The sequence below is a fragment of the Eupeodes corollae genome, unplaced genomic scaffold (genome assembly GCF_945859685.1).
Source record: "Eupeodes corollae unplaced genomic scaffold, idEupCoro1.1 scaffold_617, whole genome shotgun sequence".
NCBI lineage: Eukaryota > Metazoa > Arthropoda > Insecta > Diptera > Syrphidae > Eupeodes > Eupeodes corollae.
Genome location: NW_026605538.1, coordinates 14,411 through 40,168, shown reverse-complemented (window position 1 = coordinate 40,168; position 25,758 = coordinate 14,411). Strand labels below are relative to the sequence as shown.

Sequence of the window (25,758 nt, the reverse complement as noted above, 5' to 3'; positions counted from 1 at the left end):
AATATTAATAAAATTGGTAAAAATTGTTAAACGACTAAAAAATCTCGTTAACTAAACTATTTCATTATATGCAAATTATTGTTATTAATTTTTTTAGAATAATTCAATTAGTAATTTTTTCAACACTATACGAAAACCTACAAACCTTTAAGGCAAGACAAATTGACAGACAGGATGGGACGTTATCAGTGTGGGTCGCATCCCAGCCTCTTTTTGATATCAATATTAATCATCTTATAAAAAAACACCTAATTTTTTATTCACATTATACTGACATAATCCATAAATCTATTTTTTCTATCTCCAGGCGAAAGAAATACAAACCTTTTGTATTTGTTCTATGTATCCAGTCAATCTTAAAGTAAATATCATAAATGAAGACGTTTTTAGAACACGTGTGATAAGACATCACACAAATCAGTATTTAATTAACATTTTAACAGAAAAAAGTAGCTCAAGGTTATCTCTTATCAAGATATTTAACATATTTTAAGTGAATCAAGTACAAATTTATAATACTAACATATTTTTGCACAAACAAACAACAAATTAGTTCAAGCGAGCGATTAAAAAATGTTTGATTAAAGAATCATCAAAATTGCATATGACATCTATTTGGAGGTTGGATTGTATTTGGAAAAAAAAATAAAAATATTTTTTGCACAAATATTTAAGTCTTTTGCAAACAATGGTTTTTGATTTGTTTGGGGTTATCTGATTTTTAATGGTATAAATAGTCCGCTTCTTAGATCTAATTTCCATAGTACTTCAGTACACATCTCATCAAAGTTGTCCATTCAAGCTCAAACATAATTAAAAACCAAATCAAAATGAAATTTGTGGCCCTCTCCGTTTTTGCAATTGGTAAGAATATTTTTTTTTTCTAACTATCCGATTTTTACAAAAATTAAAACAAAATTATTTATTTCAACAGCTGTCATTTCCTCAAGCATCGTTCAAGGAACTTTCACTGCAAAACGTCCTTGCTTATGTCCTATGCCACAAATTGTTGAAAGACCCATTTTAGTTGGTTGTCCAGCACCTACCCAAAAAAATTGCTTCTACCCACCTTGCAATTCTACAAATACCAATAACGTTTGTGGTGCATTGAATGGAAATTGTATGATTTTCGATTGTTTATATGAACTCTATAACAAAAATTGTGCTGACGATTTAAGTAAGTTAATAATAACTGAATTCAAATTTGATTAATAATTGAATCAAAAATATTTTATGTATTTTTACAGACATTGAAAATGTTAGCATGATGTATTGTGAAAATAGAGCCCTAGGACAGCCCTTTTCCCCCTGCAGTAATTTGTAAGAAAATTAATAAGGATACAAATTATAATGAAGGCTTCATGCAAAATAAATAAAAAAAAAGTTTTATCAAACAAAAGAGTGTCATTTCTGGTGTTGCCTTTTAAAAAGATTTTTAGACGATCTTATTTTCCAATACTGTGCAATATTCTACTGACACGATACTGTTGCTCTATAAACTGTAATATTTTTATTGGTATTATTTATCATGTGCCATAGTTGCTTGCAGTAACTTTTGAAAAAATTGCTAAGCTGTCAACTTTTTGCATGAATGATTCACTCATAAGTGGTTTTTTAGTCGTCAGCTAGTTTTATAACTTTTGATTTTTGAATAACTAGTAGCAGTTTTATCTTTCAAAAACTTTAACCAGCCCACAAAAATATGAATCAAATTGGAATAGATTTCATTAAAGAGATCGGGTTGCACCAAAGATGGTTTAAGAAGAACACAGAATGGTACTCTTATATTACAAAGAACGTGAATTTTATGCAATCAAATTAGTTTATGTTTTTGAACATGTATCTACAATTTCCTGGATTGTTGCATTTTTAAAATACAGAACTTCGTTATCTGTACTAATGTTATAAATCTGAAGAGTTTTGTTTGTTTTTTGTGTGTTTAAACACGCTAATCTCAGCATCTAGTGGTCCGATTGAAAAAATTCTTTAAGCGTTAGATAGCTTATTTATTAATTAAAGCCTTATGCATAATACGAGCAAATCACAAATATAAATTGTTTTAAAATCGGGGTTTGTTTAATTTTTGAGAAATGCCATTTATTGCTATGCAAAAATGGTCAAACTTTTACGAAAACAGTATAATAGAATTGTTATACTTGGATAGCTCTTAAAAATAGTCCAGTAAAGCATATTTCAATTTTTTTAAATTGACTCACTACAACTTTTATTTGTGCTTACTAAATGTGTTCGAAAATAAAGCATACGAGTGGCGATACGAGGCTCAGCTGGTATTAAAAAAAAATGTAAACAATCATTTAAGAAGGTTAGAGCAGTTTACAATTTTATCTATATTAATAATTTTAAAAACCTTCGCTTTGTTTTGTTTTATACTTTCCATTACTAAATTTTTAATTTTTTCAATTTTTCAATTTTTACTTGCGTTATATAGGGACTACAGTTGGGTTCATAAAAATAGCAGTGCTCTCCAAATAAAACAAAAAGGCTTTCAATATCAACGTTTAAATATATTTCATCAAACTTCTAATAACAAACTAAAATATTTTATTCATAATAACAAAAAATAAGTATTATCGATTTTTTACCATTAGCTTTGTCACAGTAAAAAACTCTTTTTAAATATATGGTTTTTCATAAAAATAGCAGTGAATGACAAAGTACTAGATCTATTTTTTAAGAAGTAAAAAAAACTGTAGTAAGTTATTTGAAAGTATACAAATAATTTTAGCATATAATTAGTACTTTGTTGCATAACCATTGTTTTTTATGATGCCTCGCATCTACGTGCCATCGAGTCCACTAAATCCTGACACCTTTCGACTGGTATTACGTTCCACGAATCACGCACTGCTTCCCACAATTCTTTTGAATTCTAAGGTTGTGCTTTATGAACAGCGTTCTTAACTCCCCCACAAATTTGCGATGGGGTTACGGTCGGGAGATTGAGCGGGCCACTCCATAACAGATAACGTCTTCTGCGCAAACCATGATTTTGCCTTTTTTGACGTATGCTTTGGGTCATAGCTTTGTTGGTATACCCGAATCAACGGCATTTCCTCTTCAGCATAGGGTAACATAACATCCTCGAGAATTTTCACATACTCGGTTCCATCCCTTATAACACCGATGGGATAAATAGGCCCGACCCCGTAATATGAAAAGCAAGCCCATACCATAACTTTTCCTCCACCATACTTCACTGTTTTTATAGTGTACCCTGGATCGTATGCTGCAATTTAGGGTCTTCTCACATATTCTCGACGACCATTGGACCCAAAAAGGACGACTTTGCTTTTATCGCTCCACAGAACATTCCTTCATTTCACTTTTGCCCAATTTCTATGCGCTTTAATAAACTCCAAACATGACTTTTCGTCAAGAATGATATATTGCGTGAACTTAGGGCAGGTAACTTCGCTTATAAAAGACGTATTCGTAATGTTACAGCGCTAACAGACAGTTTAAATCCATTTCTTGTTTTCGTAGAGCCTATGGAAGGGTTCTGTTTTGCTAACTGAACAATTTGTCTGTCAGTTTTTTCAGTAGCCCTAGCCATCCTTTTTGGGCCTCGCGTTTTCGGTTTATTTTGCCATATTAAGACGTTACTGACTATTTTTGCTGAGCAGCCTAGAATGTCTTGAATATTTTTCCCTCCGAATGCAGTTTTCGAATAACTTTACGAATTTCTTAGTTACAGTATCTTGACCGTCCCATTGTTCATTTTTGAGCTAATATTTATAAATGTTTTATATGCTAGTATGTTAAAAATACTTAAAACTTTATATAGTAAAGTATTCACTTAACGAAAACTAAAAAAAGATTGAATTTTAACACTTTTTAACTATAAATCAAAAACACTGCTATTTTTATGAACACTCTATATCCAAGAGTTTGAAATAATAAAAATCTCTAATATGAAAACGAAATACCGTTAGATGTAAGTAACATGGTAATTTTTTTTTTGTAAGAATTTCCGTTATTTAAATAATTGACAATCTCATAAAATGTGACCAACACTGTTATTTTTACTCGTATGAACACTACTGTATATTTGAAATAATACAACACAGCCTAAACCATTGGGTTAATTGAGTTCAAACTAGGAAGTCAAGGTTTTGAGCAGATTCGCGATAGGCGTTTTTTTCATTTTTATTAAGATCAAAACTAACAGTGGCCAAAAAACGAAAATTCGAATTTTCTCAAAAACAAACAGATTGATTTTTTTTTTAAATTTTCTCTAAAATTTTATTTTTTAACTTTTCTTCTTTTAATAAGAAAAGCATGTTTTTGTATTGCTCAGGAAAGGTACTGCTCATAGAACAGTTAATTTGTTTTTTAATTTTCTCAGCAATTTATAACCGATTTCAATAATGTTTTTTTGAATAAGCTTTTATATTGTCTTAACAATATTTGATGATCAAAAGTGCAATTTTTTATTGTTTGGATTTTTAAAAAAATTTTGACATTTAACATTTTTTTACGAAATTCAAATAAAGACCGTATAAACACAATCACTAAACAACTGCATGCCAAAAATATTTTTAGAACAAAATTGAAAAATTGTATATATAAAAAAATAATTTAAAAAAAAAAAAACGCTCTAACGATTTTCAGAAAAAAACGTATTTTTCAGGTAAAATTTTGAATCTTAAAATAGTTTTTTTTTTATTATTTTAACTGCATTAAATGTAACCCCCTTCCATCTCACCAGATCAATTAATAGGCATGAGCCCGAAAGAGTGCATTATTTTGACAAAATTTTAATTACATTTCTATGTTTTATCCAAATTTGGTACTTTTATGTATATGCATGTACTTTTATAACAATAAATATTGTAAATACCCACGATAGACGGGTAGCGCCACTGCATCGCATTAACGACTATGATATATTTAATCAACAATCTATTATCAAGTGTCTATCAAGAAGTATTATATTGGTATCTTTGTATATATGATTTTAAAATATTATTCTTCAGGAATAAGGTTGTTTTACACATATTTTACTTGACTTTTACTCAGTACAGGTTAAAGAAACGGGCCAGAAAGAGTATACATACGTATTTTGTATTAGAATCACTTTTTCAACGTTCACCTATAATCTATATATTGTATTACGAACAACCTCTACAACTAATGCTTACGCGTCACTTCAAACCTTAAATCCAAAACGCACAATAGCCTGACTGTAAACAACACATCAATAGCAATTATTTCTTGTACCTGTTCGAATGCTTGTTTTTTAACTTTAACGAAAAAAATAAACTGAACGTCAAAACTACATGTTTGCGCTGAAAACTTGTAGGAAAGAAGGAATGTGATTGGATTGTAGTAAGTACCTTCTACCTACTAATAACATTCCTTCATTATCATCATTGCTGAGCACTCCAATGAGCTATTTTTTATTCGTTTTAGACACCTGCCTAACTACTCAACCAATAGGCGATCGGTTTTAAATTTCAACATAAATGTTCTTCCTCTTTCTTATCTTCAGTTCTTCGAATATGAAATTTAAATACACAAACAATTGTATTCGTTAAGTATGCTTACAAGTATTTTTCTTTTCCGGGATGAGTTGTCCTAGGTTGAGTTGTGTCTTGGGATGAATCACACGTTTTTTGACAAATCAAATTGCATTTATGTACATCTTTGAAGACAAACTTATTTTACAGGTATATTTTTAAATCTTATATAGTTATTCTTTTAAACAGACTCTTTGCATACAGGAGCAAGTTCGTGCGACCCAGTGCATTTTATTTTTTAAGTATTTCATTTCAAATTATTAAGGTTTTTGTTTAAAAGAACAGTCCTTCATGAACAAGGAGGTAATTTAAAAACATGTATGGCTATTTCACGCTTGAGTAAAGCCTACCGAAAAATTGTAAGAGGCTTCATCTATTACGATATGAAATATCACTGTACTTAATAATTACTTTGCTCAGAATAATCAAATTAAAGGTTATTTATTTTTCACTGTTTCCATGTAATCAAAATAATATTTTTCATTAGTAATAAAGAAGTTTTGTTCAAGTTAATACGTTTTGTTTCTTATTTTGATCAAGAAAAGCCCTATAAAATCTTTCTCAGCCTTCAATTTTGAAGAAAGGAACATTTTCCAATTAAACCACCAATCGACAATCCTTATCAAAATCTCTTAATGCTCTGGTTTTTAGACAGTTACAATTTTCAGAGCTTTTTTGTGAATGTAGAGACGCATTTAAAAATACCTCACACCAAGAAATATGATTTTTCGACGAGTGAATCAAAAGGCGGCACCATGTTCCGTAGAGAACCAGGTCCATTACTCTCAACTATTTGCAACTATGTGTTCGAATTCGTAACCCAATCCGAAAATCTAATTTTGTGAAAGCTATGTTCAGGCATTACTCTTGGAGGATTTGCCATTCCTCGCAAGGAGCAGTACCCTTGAAAAAAAAACTAAAGTGATACAAGCAGAAATTAAACCCAAAACCTTTGGCAAGATAGTCGTATGCATTAAGTTGTTCTACACAATAATCATCATGAATATTTCCTAAACGAATAATCCGAGATATTTGTACAGAATTCCATTCAGGATATAACATATGGAACATTTTCGAAACGTCGACATATATTGATAAACTTCTAGTAGAAAGTTAATGTAATTATTTTCGATTTGTCGAATTAAAAACTTGTACCTTTCTCGACGTTTCAAAGTCTTTAGAATCTAGATCAAGGGTTTATCCTTCGGGATATCTTTTTCGTCTGCCAAATCTTAAGAACCACCAGAAACATCGACTTCAAATATTTGACAGATGTTAACATCAAAAGATGTAAAAACCTCATTCAAAAAGATTGATTTGGTGGTTTTGTTTCACTACAATTTCAAAAAAATAATGAAAAGTTTGGTTGATACCAAATATCTCTCGAACCAATAATCTTAGCGGCTTCAAATACATTTCATAATATAATTGTGACGTTATACCAAATCAGTCTATATTGGAAAAATAATTTTTAAAAAATAAAGTTATTTTTATAATACAAAAAAAAAACGAAAAAAATATTTGTAACTTAAATTGCCTCTTTAATAATTTAATATACTGAAGAATAATGTTTTTGACATCTGTTCAAACATTACAAAAAAAATTAATTGACAATTTTTTACAAAAAATAAAAACTTAAAATAAATACTACTTAAAATTGGTAAAAATTGTTTTTTCGAAACAAAATTCTCTGGAACAAAACCTGATTTTGAAATCAAACTTATTTTATAATGGAAACTAATTCAACTTTATGTTATTTTTCGCCAATTTTTATTTTGCAGAAAGGAATGAAAAAGCTACAAAAACAACTACAAACTGATGGAAAATGGTTTTTGCTAAAGTATCTTGAAAACAAAAGATATATTGAAATCCAATTTTTTTATCTAACACAAAATATTGTTACTAATATCAAAATATTGGCATGATAATATTTTAAAAAATATAAAAATAAGGATTTCTAGACTCTTGGGCGCATCATTTCTTTAACATAAAATTGTTTTTTTTTTACGTAAATCCAAAATTTATATGCTGAAGTATATGATTAAAAATGCTAGAAAAAAAAGTCTGTGCAAATTATTCATCGTCTCATTATGAAACTTATATATAAACTTTTATTTTTCCCCCTATATAAATGATCAACCCAGTTATACATCAAATGTATCTTTACTGTGACTGTAGGGTCCTATACATTTTCTGAAGTATACCTATTTTATTCCTATTCCATACCTGTAGCATACCTGTTCTAAACTATGTTGCTTTCCCAACGATGATACTACTTTGAACTTATTATTGTACCCTTCTTATGGACGTAACCCTTCTTTAAACTAAGTACACTTGTCTTTTGAACAAGTTCATTTAAATTCATTTTAGGTCATGCATTCTTTTCTCTTTCGTTTTTGATAATTTGTATGTACATTGTACATATGTTTCGTTTTTTGATCCCTTGAGTTTAAGGCACTTAACAAATTTATATCCTTTTTTTAAATTCATTCAATTTTAAATCAAATAAAACAAGTGTCAGATCAAATACTACTACTAACTGCTACTCTGGCCCGGGCTGTCCTTTTTACATTAAACAAAAACAAAAACCTAAGTGCTCATTACTGCCAGTCCATTAAATTCAATTTCATTAAATCGTCCTTAATCATTGTGATGTTGATGAGGATTGCTATGCACACTAGACAGAGAGATGAGTTTTTTTCGTTTTCTCTTTTGTTGTTTTTGTTTCTGTTTCTGATCCTTTTTTTCTTTTATTTGCTATTTTTTTTTTTTTTGAATACTGCCATCATAAGGACGACATTCAGTGGCATTACATGAAAACATTGCAAAGCAAACTAAATACAAAATACATACAAAAATAAGAACTGAATTCCAGCGCCCGCAATATAAACGATGTCCAAATATAAAAACGAAGCAGAAAAAAATCTCATCATCAACATAGCCCCATCAGCTAGCTTTATTGTTGCAACAAATAATTCCTGAGAGAGTGGTGTGCTGGTTTTTAGCGGAAGCCCCATCGTCTATATCTATATGCAGTACATGCACTGCCCTCAAGGGGGACTATGGCAAAACATCAGCTAGCTCCATAAACACCAGATCTCAGGACAGGACATATAGCAGGAGTTTTGTATGGAAGCTAGACATCAGATCAGTAAGAGAGAGAAGGCATATAGCGGGTTTGAACTTCAACCAGCATAATCCTGAATATTATTCATTCCCAGTTTGTTTCGTTTATTATCCTTGCAACGAAATATGCAATTATATTCCATTTGCCGGATGGTTTACCTTTTTCCTACTAACGTGGCCGCTAGCATCAATGTAAGGTCCAAGGAGTATCAAGGAAAGCGGTGTTGTGGGGCAGACTGGCCCGACTGCTGGTGGTACGGTGATAGCAAAGAGAACATGTATAGAGAGAAAATAAAATTGCTATTCCTTTTTACCAGGGCCCAGGGTATAGGAGTTTCATTTTTTTGTTGCAGGATGCATTTTCTCCATCGTCCTTCATGCGAACAAAATTATTGTGTACATATACAAATGAATGTACTTATATGGTTTAGGTATGCAGAGAGCTCTCCATATCATCGTCCTTAGCCTTAGCAGCACTTGAATGGTCCAGTTCAGTCGTCATCCTTGTCCGACGCGACGGACCAACCGACCAAGACGTCAGTTTGCCAAAATGTTTGAGCATCATCACATGCATCGCATATATCTGCATGAGCTCTGCTGTGTTTATTTTTGCTAACCTCCTATCTCCCTTCCTGCGCTCAGTCCTGGGGCTGTCGTCCTGTCCAGCACCTACCCAACTGAAACACAAAAATAAAAAATAAATAAAATGGACGACACTATACAAATGGGGTAAATCGTTCTTAACATGAGGAAAAACTGTTATAGTTGGTCAACCGTTAAAATAGGGATAAGCGCAGGCACACAGAGGAAATAAATAATTAAACTAAAAATAAAACAAAAAAGAGACACTTAATAAAACAACAACAAAAAGGCGAAAAAACAACTCAGGTCTTTTGCATGAAGAGAATAGATTTTGCTTAGGTAGATTCTATGTGTGTAGGTAGGTCTGGGAAGAACGTCCTCCTAAAACCACCCCTCCCCAAAAGAAAGGAGATTCTCTTAAAAAAGGATTTAGCTTGCTGTGCTGTTATGTGTATCTGTTGTATTGTTTTTGTTAGATTTTTTTGTATAACTGTGATAATCCTAGGGGAAAGTTTATAGTTTCAAAAAGTTGACTTCAGGAACACAGGAAAAAAACTAAAGTTATAACTGCTTTGGTACGTTTAGAAAGTGCGGTAACAACTTTCTAAAAACTCTCTAACAATATTATTATCCTTCTGCGGATCTGATGATAAATTTTAAATGAAACTTAACTTGATTTGATTTCAAATGTTAAAAGAAAAGCCATTCCACAATGTGAAGACTTATTTTTGAAGATTAAAAACAGTTTATTAAAAAATTCGTTTGGATGAAAAACAAACTTAAATAAGCTTGCATTTCTTAAGTGGGCTTTTTCTAAACAATTTTGTTGGCCTTGAATCGTAAAATTTTTCAGTCATAATGGCAATAAAAGCTTCAAACGCATTTTTATTAATAATCCAATAATTTGTACGTAGTAAAGGACTTATAAGACTTCTTTTAACATGTTGGAACACTGTGGTGAACTTTAGGAAAATAGGGAAGGATATAAGAGGAGATATTGGTGCGTGTTGGTTGTGAAGCTTTCAATATCAAAATGTTAGGGAAAAAACATTATACATTCTTGATGTGTGAATAGTTTAAGTTTTATAGGGCAGTTAAAAAAAGATCAAACTTAACTGGCTATTTTGATAAACCGTTGCTTGTTCAAAAATCGATAGGATAACAAAAGACACAAAACATTAAAGCGGTTTTCAAGAATTGTAAAATTTTATAAATATAGATAGATACAGATAGATACATCTTTTATTTCAAAATAAGAGATTTTACAATATAATTTTCTAAGAATAAGGACATGGCATTGACTGCCGTCTGCCTGAGTTGACATTTCTTAAGTGATAAAAAAATATATAAACTAAAAAGAAAATGTAAAATTATTTAAATAAAAGTATTAAAATAATTCGAACAATTTGTACGTGATTTGAAACACAAAATTACAATTATAAAAATAATACCATTTTTTGAATAGTAGGCTTTACTCAAAGTAAGTTTAAGATTTCGGCGCTGGCTTTAAAAATAATACTTATCTGAGTAACCATTTCTAAAGTAGTTCATGTCTGAATTCAATTGATGATTTAAGTTTCTATAAACGTTTCTAGATGCTGAGGAAGTTGCACTAAAAAGATTTTCTACATACAACTTTTGGTCAAACTTAGCAATAACACCTGCGAAATGCGCTTGCCAGTCGTCAACTTTGATTGCGAAAGGTTGAGGGAAGATTCTGTTGGTATTGCGAGTTGGTCCCAGTCTTTAAATGGAGATGCAGCAATTTTTTCAAAATTATTTTGTGAATGCACCTGAACAATAAAATCTGCATTAGCCTTTAAATTTTTTATATAAATAGGGGTGATGCCTGACTCTACGTAAATGGCGTAGTTTGGACTTGAGTTAGGCAAACAAAACAAGCGCTTAAATAAGCAAAGTCGGTTAATTTGCATTTGTAGTGAAACTGGATTGTCGGCAAACATAATCAAATCGTCGGCATAATCGTTGACAATGCTGTTACAATGCTGTTACCAAATGAGACTCCACCAGGGAGATGCTCAAATATCATCAATGAAGAGAGAAAACAGCAAAGGCACACCGGCTGTTGTTTAGAAACTATTGGAGGAATCATAACCATCCCATACCCTTGCATTTGATGCGAAAATTAGATTTTCGTACATTAATAAAAACTTGCGAGACACACCTATGCAGGACATTTTATGAATTAAAGCCTGCCTGTTGACTTTGTCAAAAGCAGCTTTAAAATCAACAACGCAAGTGTATATTTTCTTCTTCCCTTAAATAAACTTTCTAGCTATACTGGAGATAACGAAAACATGGTCCATTGTAGAATAATCTGGCCGGAAACCGACTTGAAAAATACTCAAACGATTACTACTTTCAATCCATTTAATAAGTCTTCCATGCAGAATGGCTGAAAGAATTTTTCGCATTGTATTTAATACAGAAATACCTCTTTAATTTTCAGGCGTATTTGCATCACCTTTCTTAAAAATTGCAAAAATAACGGATTTCTTGAAACTAGTTGGATCGATAGCGTCGTCGTTGTGCAATAGAATAAAGAAGGTTACAAGGAAATGTTTAAATTCAAAAGTGATGCTTTTGTAGAATTCCATTGGTATACCGTCCGTAGCTGGTGTTTAATTTTTCTTCATTTTTGAGAGCGTAGCTTCCAATTCCACAAGCGAGATCTCAGAATCCAGCTCATTTTCTACTAAAATTTTAGGTTATATATAATTGGATTTATCTCGTATCAATTTAAAAGCAACTTTTGAATTCCGTCGTACAGATTTTAGCTTTTTATATGGGTACCTGCTAAAATAATAGTGTTGTACTCAAGTTTTGGACCAATGAAAACCTTGTAAATTACAGCGAGATCAGAGAATGTAACTAATTTCTTTCATCGTTGGAGAAATCCAAATCACTTCGCAATACGGAATAGTCTTATAAGAGGTGATCTATGAGACACATGAAGAATGCTAAAAGTTGGATAGATGCAAGGGCCGCTTTTTGTAAGCAACCCTAAGGGGTTGGGTTTCTCCTTAGCGATAGGAGGCAGTATTGAGTTTGTGAAAAATCAAACTACAATTATGGTCAATAATTCTTCATTGGAAAATTCTGCCAAGATATAAACCTAATTCTCAAGATAAGAGTATGCTTCCAGATAAAATAAATTAGGTGGCGCCTAGTGAGCCAAGTGCTTACAACTTTCAACCATTTCTGTGTGCGAGTAATGTTGTCAGGGATGTGCTTCCAGATACGAATATAAAAAACTGAGAATTTTATCAGAAAAACATTTGAATGGATTAAAAGTTCTAAACAAGGGATCGTTTATGAATATAAGAAAGATAGTTGAAGGAAAAAAGTGTAGCCTAAGGAACACCAGGACTTATTTTGTATTGTGTAGGCTTGGGAATTAAAACCATAGAATACTTAACTGGATAGAAAGTTAACTTAAAATTCAAATGAGAAGAGGTTCGTTTACACAAGAACCAAGCATTTTATTAAAACAAATTTTGATGTCAAACCTTGGAAAAGTAATCGAAATATCAAGGACAATAATCATACTTTCTAATCAACTATGGAACGGCACGTTCCACTGTTCTGTCAGATAAACTTTGAGATCACTAGTGGAATTATTTCTAAGAAAACCGTACTGCCGGTCATTTAGAAGCCTTTGGTCTTAGAGAAATATTTGAACTTTTTCCGTTTTTTTTTTCTGTTTAGTTGGATCATATTGCGATCGACGCCGGACACTCTTCCAGCATCATGGATGTACGAAATTTCCGAGGAGCTAACATCGACTGGGACCACTACCTCGTTGTAGCCAAGGTAGCACTTTGGATTTCCAAGTAACAAGTAACCTCTCTCGAAGTTATCTGCCGCCAACACAATGTATCGAAAACCAGTGGCAACATTGCCAAGATGCAATCAGAGAAGCCCTGGTTTGATGACGAATGTCGGCAAGCAAATGCAGTCAAACAACAGGCACGAAAAGCAGCGCTGCATAAAAGGACGAGAGCTGCTCATGAGCTCTATGAGCAGAAGAGGCGAGAGGAACGCCGATTTCTCAGAAGGAAAAAGAGAGGGCATGAGAAGTGCGCGGTCGAAGATATTGAGAGTCTTAAAAGCAGGAATGAAGTTCGAAAGCTTTATGAACAGGTGAAACAAAATTCACAGGTGCATAAACCTGGAACCGAAGGCTGCAAAGACAAAAGTAGAAACATCATAGTGGAACCGCAGTCAATGCTGAGGATATGGAAGGACCACTTCTGCAGACTGTATAACAGCGACGACGAACTAAATTCCGTTGTCAGGCATTATGACCTATTCAACATAGACGACGAAGCCAACAATCCCATCCTCCCGGTTTAGACGAAGTTAAGATTGCCATATCTACGCTGAAGTCTAATTAAGCCACTGGAGCGGATAGCTTGAATGCCGAGCTGTTTAAAGCAACTGGAGATAAGTTGGAGAGGAGCATGCACTAACTTATCAGTAAGATATGGTAGGAAGAAAGCATGCCCTATGAATGGAACCTCAGTATTGTTTGCCCGATCCTGAAAAAAGGAGACCCTCTAAACTTCACCAATTATAGAGGAATCAGTCTACTTAACATCGCCTATAAAATCTTCTCTGCCGTAATATGTGAACTTGTACAGCTCATCGTCAACAACTTGATAGGTCCTTATCAGTGTGGTTTTAGACCAGGAAAGTCTACAGTTGATCAAATATTCAAATTACGGCAGATCATAGAAAAAACCCAAGAGCCATGTCTTGTTTTGGTATCCCTTCAAACTCGTGCGTTTGTGCAGAATGACAATGGAGAATTCACGCTGCTCCATAAAGGTTGGGAACAACTTAACAGAACCTTTCGATGTCAAAAAAGGTTTTAGACAAGGTGATGCGCTGTCATACGATTTTTTTAAACACCGTACTTGAAAGAATAATGCAGAGATCACACGTCAACACTAGAGGCACTATCTTTCAAAATTCTGTCCAATTACTGGCATATGCTGATGACATTGACATAATCGGAAGAACTCATCAATGGGGCTTTTGTAAATATTGGGGCAGAGGCGGCAGAAATGTGTTTAACGGTTAATAGGGCAAAACAAAAAACATGCTGTCGTCTAGAAAGGACATACAACACCGACGTTTTGGTCAAAACGTCACAATCGACAGACGTAACTTTGAGGTAGTCAAGGACTTCGTCTACCCAGGCTCCGCTGTAAACGCAACAATAAACACCAGCACTGAGATCAAACTCAAAATAACTCTTGCTAACAGCTGTTTGGACTAAGAAAGCAATTGAGTGGTAAAGTCCTCTCTCGAGGGACCAAAGTGTTGCTATATAAGACCTTTATCATCCCCGTCCTGCTATACGGTGCAGAAGCATGGACTATGATAAAAGCGAATGAAAGCACCTTGGGTCGGTTCGAGAGAAAAGTTCTTCGTGTGATCTACGGTCCCGTATGCATCGAACGGGAGTGGAGGAGAAGATGGAACGACGAGCTGTACGGGCTGTAGCCAGAAGGGTAAAAGTCCAACGACTAAGATGGCTGGGTCACGTAGAGCGCATGGAAACCAATGCTCTGGCCCGGAAAGTCTTCGAATCCGCACCCACAGGACAGCGCATTAGAGGAAGACCGCGGATCAGGTGGCGCGCACAAGTGGAAGGTGACCCCACCCAACTTGAAGCGCGAAACTGGAGACATCTAGCTAGGGACCGAGCTAGATGAAGAAGTTTGTTTGGTGAGGCACTAGTTCACACAGGACTGTAGTGCCACCTTAAGTAAGTAAGTAAGTAAGTTGGATTTATAACAACAAAATCTTACTTCTTTAACCCTCATAACCTTTTCGCATTTTATTTTGGGCTTATGCTTTAAAGTTCTCATTGCCAAAAGAATCAAACTTGTGATCATATCAGCGCTGGAGTCCAAGTCACTATCGAGGAAGATCTTAAAAAAATTGTCGAGACAGTTTGAGTTGCTCTTTTCGTATTGTGAAACGATTCTCTGAGGACCTCTTTCTTTAATTGTACACTTTTGACACTTTTTTTTGCTCCAGCAATAACGTGTTGGAGTGGACTCTATGTGACTTAAGTATGAGGTTTTGTTAAGATCATGCAAATCTCGAGTGTTGTCTGGGCCGAATGGTGGTTCCAAGATTGCGCTGAAGTCTTTAGTTAAAACGAATAAGTAAAAGAATAAGAAGAAAATTCTTTAAAAATCAACAAGAGATTGAAATTTAAGAGAAGTTGATACCCTTTCTTGATTTGGACTTTAATATAATAACTTAGCAAGAGTCAATGTAATCTGCTTAAGAGAAAATTTGGACCTAAGGGAATTGAGAAATAAGTAGATTTATTTTTCATGAAAACAGGAATACTATTATACATTAGGCTGGATCGAAGCTTTTCCTACCGCCTGGCCTGTTTAAGTCATTAAAGGGTTACCAACTATATCCTATATGGCTACAAGTTCAAATCTAGTATTTTATTCGTGACACCCTTTTTAAGCTAAGAAAAATAATTGCTCGTAAAAATCTTATTTATGAATATGTACTTAGATTTATTAACGAAATCTCTTTTTATTACCAAATCAAAAGTGATAAAAGTCACGATTATAGAACATCATAAGCTTCTTCTTCAGAAGCTTTGAAATTAATATTTTGTTTGGAAATTATTTTCCAAAAAATTTCAACTAGTTAGGAAATCTTTCTTATATGGAAATAATCGTCTCTAGAAAAGTGATAAATAAGCAATAAATTTGTGTTTATTTCAAAAATTCGCTCAATGGCAATAAACTTTTCTGAGCACACCACTGAAATGATCACCGACTATAAAACGCAAAAGAAGATACTAAAGACTCGTTTATCTTATTCGCTTATGATTTTGAGCTTCGGGAATATGTGATGAGTGTATCTTTTTTATTGATTTAGATTTCTGATTTGTTTATGTACTATTTTTGTTTCAACATAAAAAATGTCCATACAAGGACATCCCACTAAATTTTGTTTTTACTATATTGTTATTTTTGCTGCACAAGCATTTAAAATCCAGCACTTTATTGTGTCGGTATGGTTGTCTAATATCCTTTTTCTTATACAATAACAATTTTCCTATTATCCTTTTTCTCAGCAAGGATTTCAATTCACCCAGATATCCCAATGTCACTTAAATAAAAGGATTATTTGCTGGCTGATGATGGGGGGAAGAGGATTTTTTATGGTTTTGGTATCTTAATAGATAAATCTATGGTTTTATTTTCCGTGGGGTGAAAGAAGGGTTGGATACGGTGGTACTATATTATGCGGTGTTGGATTTGTTCAATTCGATGATAGAAAAAAGAAAACTCTTTTCTTATTGTGTATGTTTGTTCTTTTCCCCCATCATCATCATCAGTAGAAGTAGGTACTTCATAATACTTCAGACAAAAGTATCTGCGGATTTTGATTTGTTTGATCGAGCAATGTATCTACCCCTTTTAATATTAAAAAAAAAAAACGAAAGAATTTTATACGGTCTATTTTTGCGTTGGCAACATTTTTACACCCAAAATGTTTTATTGAACCATTTCGAAAATGGAATTTGGTATTAAGGATTGATGGAGTTCACTCAAATTGGAGGGAAAAGTGGGTAGGGGGTATTCTATTGATGATTTGCATTTTAAAGTTGGTTTATATGTGCGCTCTTTTACCCTTTTAAGGGACATTAAAATATAAATACCTAGATCAATTTACACTCCATAAGCTTAGAAGATATTTTTATCGTTCAATTTAATGTGTATTTATCTTTTGATACAATAAGAAATATACTTCGTACTTGGTGTTTTTTCCAACCCGTATAAATGAGTACCAAGTTCAAAGTAGTAAAAAAAATATATTTATGTTCTTTTATAACTTAACTAGGAACTACTGGTAATTTGCCAAAAAAATCCTTTTGTTTTTCAGTTTCTGCAAAGTTAGCTAAATGATTTTCCCTGACTCCACACTTAAGCCTTTTGTTAATGTGAAAAATTTAACACATGACCTATCTACTAACCGCAAATCCATAGAAAAATATCTTCTCAGAAAAAACATCCCACAAAACACAATTTTGTAGGTGAAAATCAATACTAGTGCCCTAAAAAATAAAATAATTATGAAGAAATCAAAAGCGCTTAGCTAAATTTCCCAACCAAGACAAACTTGAAGATGAAAAACACTTAGCATTAAGTTTAGATTTCAACCTTTGAACTGATGTGCTCTCTATGGAAGTTGCACTTGATTGTTTTCTTCCCTTAAGCTTCGAGCTGTATATTAAGTTATGTACTACACAAAAAGGAAGCCATAATCCCCATTTTGTTTATCGTAACATCATTGGAATATTGTTAAGGACTAGACTACATCACCAATATATAATAAGGATGTATAGTGGAATGGCTTCAATGGCGGTAAGACTTGGAGTATATATTATTGAGAATGTGTATACTCGACAAATGATGTCATTCTAATAATTGTTATTGAGACAATGGATTCATTGAATTGTACACTGAGAGAAAATGTTTGACAATACTAATATGGTTGCTTTAAAAACAAAACTGACAGTAAATTAACCTATGAAAACAAATTGGGATGCGGCCCAAGCTTATAACTTTCCATTCCAGTTTCTCGATATTTCTTAAAGTTTTTTTTTTTAGGTTAGATAAGAAAAGATTAAAGTCAATATTTTATTTGTTTTCATCAATGGCTGGTTTTCGAGATACCGAGTATTGAAAAAAAAATCATATTTTTTTAAAAAATCCAAAAAGAAAACAATGACGATTTGTATTATTGAATATTTTAAATATGAGCTTGTGCAGCAAAATGATTGAAATGGGTTTAATAATTCTCGAGAAAACTTAAGAAATATATAAATAAATAACATTTTGTTTAATTGATGCCAATTAAAAACATACATAGACAACATTTCATAAAAGTCTATTGGTTCGTTTGAAATTAGAATTTTCAATTTTTCGCACTAGTATTACAATACTGTAGTAACTCAAAATTCGTCTTTTTTCAGAATCAACGAAAAACTGATTATAAACTTCCTGTTAAAGATATAAAAAAAATTCTTATTTTATAATTTAAAGGGGTTAAACGGATGTTATGTTTTCTATTTACCATACATTTTTAAAATAACAGGTTATTGTAATATTTAAAAAAATTAAGTTAAGACTATATTGCACTGAGTGCAGTTATCAAAAAAATGTTTTATTTATAGTTATGTCGTTATAGCTGAAAACTTGGAGTTACCACAATTTTAAGGTACGGTGGTGTGTTACTTTTTGGGTTAAGTTTTTTAGTTACCACCATTTTCATTTTAAAATTTTTACCAAATAAGTTAAGACATTGATAGATAAAACCAGATGATAATAAAACACAAAGTATTCAAGAAAAATAATAGTTCATATTTTATTTTTATACTTGTATATTGTACTTGTTTGTTTTGAACTTGTAAGAAAAACGAAAATAACAAAATTAAACTTAAAAAAAACAAAAAAATTAATAATACAAAATAAATTATAAAGAAAAATTAAAAAATTAATTATTTCATTCTTGTTATGACTAATAGGAACTTATAGGTTTTACATTTATAGGAATTTTTGATTTGTTTTTTAAAAACGTTAATTAATTATTTTTTGAAAATAAGACTCGTAAAACGATCGGGGAATAATTTTTTTTACGATAAGTTCGTTTATGTCCTCTTTTTTATGTTCGGTTAGTGGAATATTTTCGGTGTACGCTGGTTTCAATTTCATATCGAACAGTACATTTCAATTAATTGTTTGTCGCTTATTACGTACGAAAACTTTTTCGTAATTTTCTTCTTCATAAGAATTCTTGTAGAAAAAAGAAAACGGGAATTCTTTTTCAACACGAAGTACCTTTATGTCGTGCCATTTAACTTGTTTTTTTTTTCGTTCATATTAAAATTGTTGCCCTACTCTTCTTGGAGAATCTTCAGGTTGTAAAATTTCGTTTCGTTGCGTTCACTTTGTAGGGCTCTCCTGTCTTTTTGGCAGCACGTATTAAAGTTATGTATTGTTGAGGAACAACAGTGAATCCGTCCGTATCCGAGGCTTGTTGTTGCTTCGAAACTATGATGTTTTTACGTGGCCAGGAAGTCACCCCGACGGCACAACCCCCAACCTGGAGGGCCAGATCCTTACTATAACTCCAAGGAAGGGGAGCCGGATGAACCGCTCCTTATAGGCCTGGGCTCCGAATATGTCGAAGAAGCCCTATAAGGTGTTCACTAAGTAGTTCGACCTAACTGGAACTGTAGACCCCACCGTTGATTCTATCTCGAGAATTCGTCCGCTGCCGCCTGGATAAGGAGAGGTGCCTTAGTGGAAACACCTCTCCCCCCCCTCTCTCGTTTGCTGCCCCCAACAACTTTCCACTGGGGTTGGAACCCAATCTCCAGTTGAGGTACTAGGCACCCGATGTTCACCGCGGGGAGGTGAGAGTAGGAGTTGATAGACAGAGGTGGGTTTTGAGAAAAACCTGTGGACGCTTGTGTCCTCTTGAATGCACATGTCTACCATTTGAACATCTTATCCGTTTGTGCAGAATGACGATGGAGAATGCACGCTGCTCTATCAAGGTCGGAAAAGATCTTACCGATGCATTTAATGTCAAAAAAGGTTTTAGACAAGGCGATGCACTGTCATGCGACTTCTTCAACATCGTTCTGGAAAGAATTGTGCAAAACTCAACCGTCAACACTAGAGGCACAATCTTCCAAAGATCCATCCAATTACTCGGATACGCAGATGATATTGACATAATTGGAAGATCAAAGCGTGATGTCAGTGGAGCGTTTTTGAGCATTGCGACGGAAGCGAAGAAGATGGGTTTAGTGGTCAATGAGGGCAAGACCAAGTATATGCTGTCATCAAAAAAGGATACTGAACGACGACGTATTGGACAAAACGTCACAATGGACAGCTATAACTTTGAGGTAGTTAAGGACTTTGTCTACCTAGGCACCGCTATTAATGCAGACAACGACACCGGCGCTGAAATCAAACGGAGGATAACTCTTGCAAATCGCTGCTTCTTTGGACTTAGAAGGCAATTTAGAAGTAAAGTCCTCTCTCGAGCATGTAAAATCACCATCTATAAGACACTCATCATCCCGGTTCTCATTTATGGCGCTGAGGCCTGGACCCTGTCAAAGAAAGATGAGAACGTCTTAGGATGCTTCGAGAGAAAAATTCTTCGGGTGATTTTTGGTCCCGTACGCATAGATGGAGAATGGAGGAGAAGATATAACGACGAACTGTACGGGCTGTACAGCGACACTGACCTAGTTAGCAGAATTAAAGTCCAACGGCTTAGATGGCTAGGTCATGTAGAGCGGATGGACATCAACGCTCCAGCCCGGAAGGTCTTCGAATCCAATCCCGAGGGACGGCGCAGTAGAGGAAGACCGCGACTCAGGTGGCGCACCCAGGTGGAAGAGGACCTCAACCAACTTGGCGTGCGAAACTGGAGACAGCTAGCTAGGGACCGAGCTGGCTGGAGACGCTTGTTGGTTGAGGCCCAGGTCCGCCCCGGACTGTAGCCCCACCTTAAATAAAATAATAATAATTGTTGAGGAACATAGATTGGGCCAGATTTAAGAAAGCGCTTCACTTGCTTTTCAATCACGCTATGCACATTATCACCCTCGTTTTGAGAGTGACCTCTAATCAGAAATTTATGTGTTACACTCTTTACGTTCATTTTTTGTGTTGCGTAAGCGTAAGCTGAAAGGAGATATTTATTTTTTTGCTGCCCGCAGCAATTATCAGAGTGAAATATAAAGTCCAGTTCTTCATCAGTATTAGCTTGAGTAATTCTTTCTATATAATTCAGAATGCAACTTCCAATTTCAATGGCACCTCGTTTTCCCTCCGTTTCGTCCCAAAAGAAACATTCGACGTTTTTAGCATGTAAATCGCTTACAGTGCAGTTAAAACAATTAATTTTACTTTTGTAATAGAAAACTGAAACTTGCCCATTTGGAACTGCAACAATTGTGTTATCCGTCCCAGATTTGTCCTTTTCTTTTTCTCTTCTGGACAGTTCTTTTTCTTTCAAGTGGCTTTCATAACTTACAACAATTTCTTGTTTTTCTTCTTCTTCAGCATTTTTAAAGGTTTCGCAACGATCAGATCACACTGATCTTTTTTTGGTGTGTAAAACGAAATATTGAAATCTTTGTTAAAGATGCGGTTAAACGATGACGCAGAAGCATATTCCAGGTTCTCTTTTTTACAATTGTCTTTATAGTCTCGGTATAAGTCAGCTAAGGATTTATCACACTGAATAAACTCTCGCGACGTCTGTGATTTGAGATAGTGTGATTCGATTCGTGTTATACTATCGATAAAACTCTTGACACTATCGTAGAGTGCTGGTTTCATAGCGGGTTGCTATAATGTTTCCCTCTCATATCTTCTTGCACAAAACCAGCCTCATTTCAGTAGCAATGTTTCTGTCGTTAATAGCTAGAGTATTTTTAAAAAATGTTTTGCAGACTCTAACATTTATATGGTTTAGCTGGAAATGAAATGCGGTATTAAGTTGTCGAAAATTTTGAGTGGATGAGTATCTGTATTTTAGTTTAATTTCTTTTGTATGCCGAATAATAAATTCTCTTTATTTCTGCAGGTCTCCCAAGCTCCAATAGTTTTTAAAAATACTCTGTCTTGATGTCTCATCTATCTTTGATTTGCAATTCAACCTGCATTTTTCGCCACACGCCGGACCCATCTCTTTTGCAGGTACTTGTTTTTTAATATTCGACTAGTACGCTTTGCCAGAATTGCGAAGAGTTTTTGCAATTTTACATTTCCAATTATTTGGTTGTCTTACCCTCTTTCTGCTACTTTGTTCCACTTGCACTTCTGGAACAATATTCATCTCTGAAACACTTTGAACAGCTGGTCCATCTGTTGATGTAGTGGGATTCACAGAATTGTTTGTTTCATTATCCGAGCTATTTGATTAGGAGCTGGAACTTTTTGAAGAAGAGCTGCTTGAAGTTGAGCTACTTGACGAAGAACGAGTTGGCGGTTTTGTTAATAGACGTTGAGCTAAACTTTGAGCATTTCTTATTGGATTGGGAATAAAATTAGGGTCAGGATTGGAATCATCAAAGTCACTGTGATCAGTGCGAATAGGGAAAATATAATATTTCTTTTGCCCAACACTGCAAGATGTACTTGGGGCACTGTTTATTTCTTGAAGAACTGAAGATGCACTTGTTGATTATTTTATTCTTGAAGAACTGGAGATATACTTGGTTCATTGTTTAATTCTTGAAGAACTGGAGATGTACTTGGTGCACTATTTAATTCTTGAAGAACTGGAGAACGTGAAGCTTTGGAGATTGGCTTGACGTTTTCCTTCTCCATACTTTTCATAGCCATTTCTACCAGCAAACGGGCACGATGCATTCTTAATCTACAAACAAAGCAGAGCAAAACACCATAAACACTATTATGTCAACAAGAACGTAGTAACTCAAAATTTCTTTCGAAACGGGGAATGAGACGACTTGACAATTTTTACATTAATATTATCGCATAAGTGATTTCTAACTTAATGATTACCAATTAAGTATTTGTTTAAATGTTTACAAAGTGTCACAAAAAATTGGAAAGAAAAAGTTCGTTAACAAAACTGAACTAAGTCTTAAATTGCTTAATAAACCGACAAGAACACCGTAAATTAAAATAATATTTAAAATCTAGTTTTTGTGAATCAACTATAGGATTATAACTTGAATTATCCCAATTTTGCGTTTACATTTAAATAAGTTAAAACGTTTTAACTCAAAATAATTATCTAACTTTAACATACCTGATTCAGCAAAAACGTTCCAACTCATATTAATTCACTTTAAAAACAAAGAAGCGATCCTTTCCTCTCCGAATTTCGATTGCAACTGAAGATGATGCAATAATAAAATAAAGGTAACTACTGACAACCAATCAGAAACAACGATTCTTATTGCTGCCATCTCTACGTGGTTTCTTGCACTATAAAAACGACGTTTTTATTGACTTGTGGAGAATTTAATTTTACGTTTGACTACATTATTATCTCAAAAACTGATTTTTTTTGAGTTACTACAGTATTGTAATACTAACGCGTTTTGATCAAAAAATTTGTATTTTATGATTTGTTTGTATTTTGTCTTGAAGAACTTGAAATATTATCAATTATTGACAAAATGGTTCACGATAAAAAGTTAAGATTTCAGTCTAAAAATCGTTAAATTTGTCTTCGGCATGGCAGATCAGTTTGTTGGTGATTATCTAAAACTTGGTTTAGGCCAGCAATGCAACTTTCTTTCCATGTCGAAGTGCTTGTTTACCTTCTCGTGGTGACCATGGGCAATGAGTTGAGTATCCCTATATACACAAGTTAGCTAAAATTGCAAGGGTGAAGTTTCCCTACTCTTCAGGATAGAGTACGGAGATTAGCCTTCTTCGTAACTAATCTCAATCCCGCTATGGAAACCGAAATTACGCCTCGGATAGCTAATGATAACTTGTTGACGATTTTTGACTATTGTACCCGGACAGAGATTGGTTTCTGGAATTTGAGAACGCTTTTGGAGGCAGGGAATGAAGGTCCGCACAATGCCAGATTTCTACAATTAGAAAGATAATTTATGCGAGATGAGAGATATCTTAGGGTTAAGTGAAGTGCGATGATTTTGATCATGCAATTACAAGTCACCGACGCGTGACACTGTCCTGCTTTACTCTGGTTACGCTCCTGGAAGAACTCGAGAAACTGCAGTTGGGTTACTCTTTATATAAAAACGGCAAACAGGAGCCTTATTTTTCCAACCAATTTTATCACTTCGCCGAAAGTCGACGTTTTAGAAGCAGAAGCAGGATGTCCGAAACAGAAGAGGCGCCGATATGGGACTTGCCCGTAACCGCCACTTAATGATAGCTACCATAAGATTGCGTATAGCTGCAGTTTGAAAGTCCAACGAAATCGACTCGTCAACAATTCAGGAACCACCAGTCTCACAAAAAGAGAACAATCAGGAGCACAGTGCACACTAAAAATGTTTTCATTTCAGGTGCTGACAGAATAGTCTTTCGGAAAGAAGGAAGCAACAACACATGGCTTTCAAAAGAATCTTCGGCAAAGATCAACGAAAGCAAACGGTTCGAATAACTGCTGCACAAGGGGAAGAAAAAAATGAGCTGAAATTCTCGTAATACATACAAAAGAGAGAGATTCACCGCAGTGAGTAACGTGACAAGCGTAATTACATCAACACGTTGGCACAAGAAGCAGAAAATGTCGCAAACAGGTGCGACAGCAGGACTATTTACAGAATAACCAAAGAACTGACCGGTGCACGCAAAAAGTTGAAGGTACTTTCCTAAGTTTGATGGATGAATAAGTTAAAAGGTGGAAAGAATACTTCTCTTCGGTTTTAAATCGAGTGTTGGCAAGCAACGTGCAGCCGATGCCTTCTAAAGCGCCCGAACAAACTAATCCCCGAATCCGCAACGCACCTCCCAGTGAAGATGAGATCGTTGCAGTAATTTAAGCACTTAAGAACAACAAATCGGAAGAAGGAAAGGAAGTCAGGCTCCTAAAAAAATGATATTTTTTAAAGTGCGAAAACTGGAGAGGAATTTTCGTTCTATGTACCTACCATTAGCATATCATAGTAGAAAGCTTTAAGGAACACCTTGAGGCCACACTCGATGCCGAACAAGCAGAACTCCTGCATTGATCATATCAACACCCTGCGGATCATTATTGAAGAGTGCGTTCAATACCGAGCACCACTACACCTGCTGTACTTCGACTTCGAGAAGGCCTCTGATAGTGTCAACAGGGAGTATGTCTGGTTAGCTTTGCGAAAGAGAGGCATTCTAGAAAAACTAACTGCTATTATGAAAGCAACATATGATGGATCCAAGTGTTATGTTCTAAACGATGCATGGTAGGTTGCCAGAATATTCTGAAGCCCATAGCGGAGACAGTTAGGGCTGTATTCTGTAGCCAATATTGTTTTTGTTGATGGAAAGCGATGTGCTGCGTGCAGCTTTGTCAAGTAGCGGAGGGATCCTATGGACTTTGATAATCTATTTAAAGCATTAGGATTACATTGACCATCCTTTCAAATAAATATTTCCTAGTAAACTATGAAAAAAGTGGAGAACTTTCAAAAACTTGGAAGTATCGTTTCCAGCGAAGGCGGAACTGAACAAGACGTCATCTGCCGCATTGGCAAAGCAAAAGTGGCGATCATTATGTTGTCGAAAATTTGAAGGAATGACTTTATTAGCTCAAGAACAAATCTAGTACTGCTTCCCACAAATCTCGAGTCTGTGCTTCTTTATGGGTGCAGCACCTGGAAGGTTACTCAGCCATTACAAGAAAGCTATACAAACCTTCGTGAATAGATATCTTTGCAAAATCCTACGGATTTTCTGGCCAAACCGAA

The 25,758-nt window shown here is 34.3% G+C and overlaps 1 protein-coding gene across 1 annotated transcript; it reads left to right on the top strand.

Annotated features, from left to right (window-relative positions):
* Nucleotides 1-714: 714 nt before the first annotated feature.
* Nucleotides 715-1,388, top strand: LOC129953533 (uncharacterized). The gene is made up of 3 exons (XM_056066777.1): nucleotides 715-864; nucleotides 935-1,177; nucleotides 1,248-1,388. Exons 1-3 carry the CDS (start codon nucleotides 831-833, stop codon nucleotides 1,322-1,324), a joined length of 354 nt encoding a protein of 117 aa, XP_055922752.1. The 5' UTR covers nucleotides 715-830; the 3' UTR covers nucleotides 1,325-1,388.
* The last annotated feature ends 24,370 nt before the right edge of the window (nucleotides 1,389-25,758 follow it).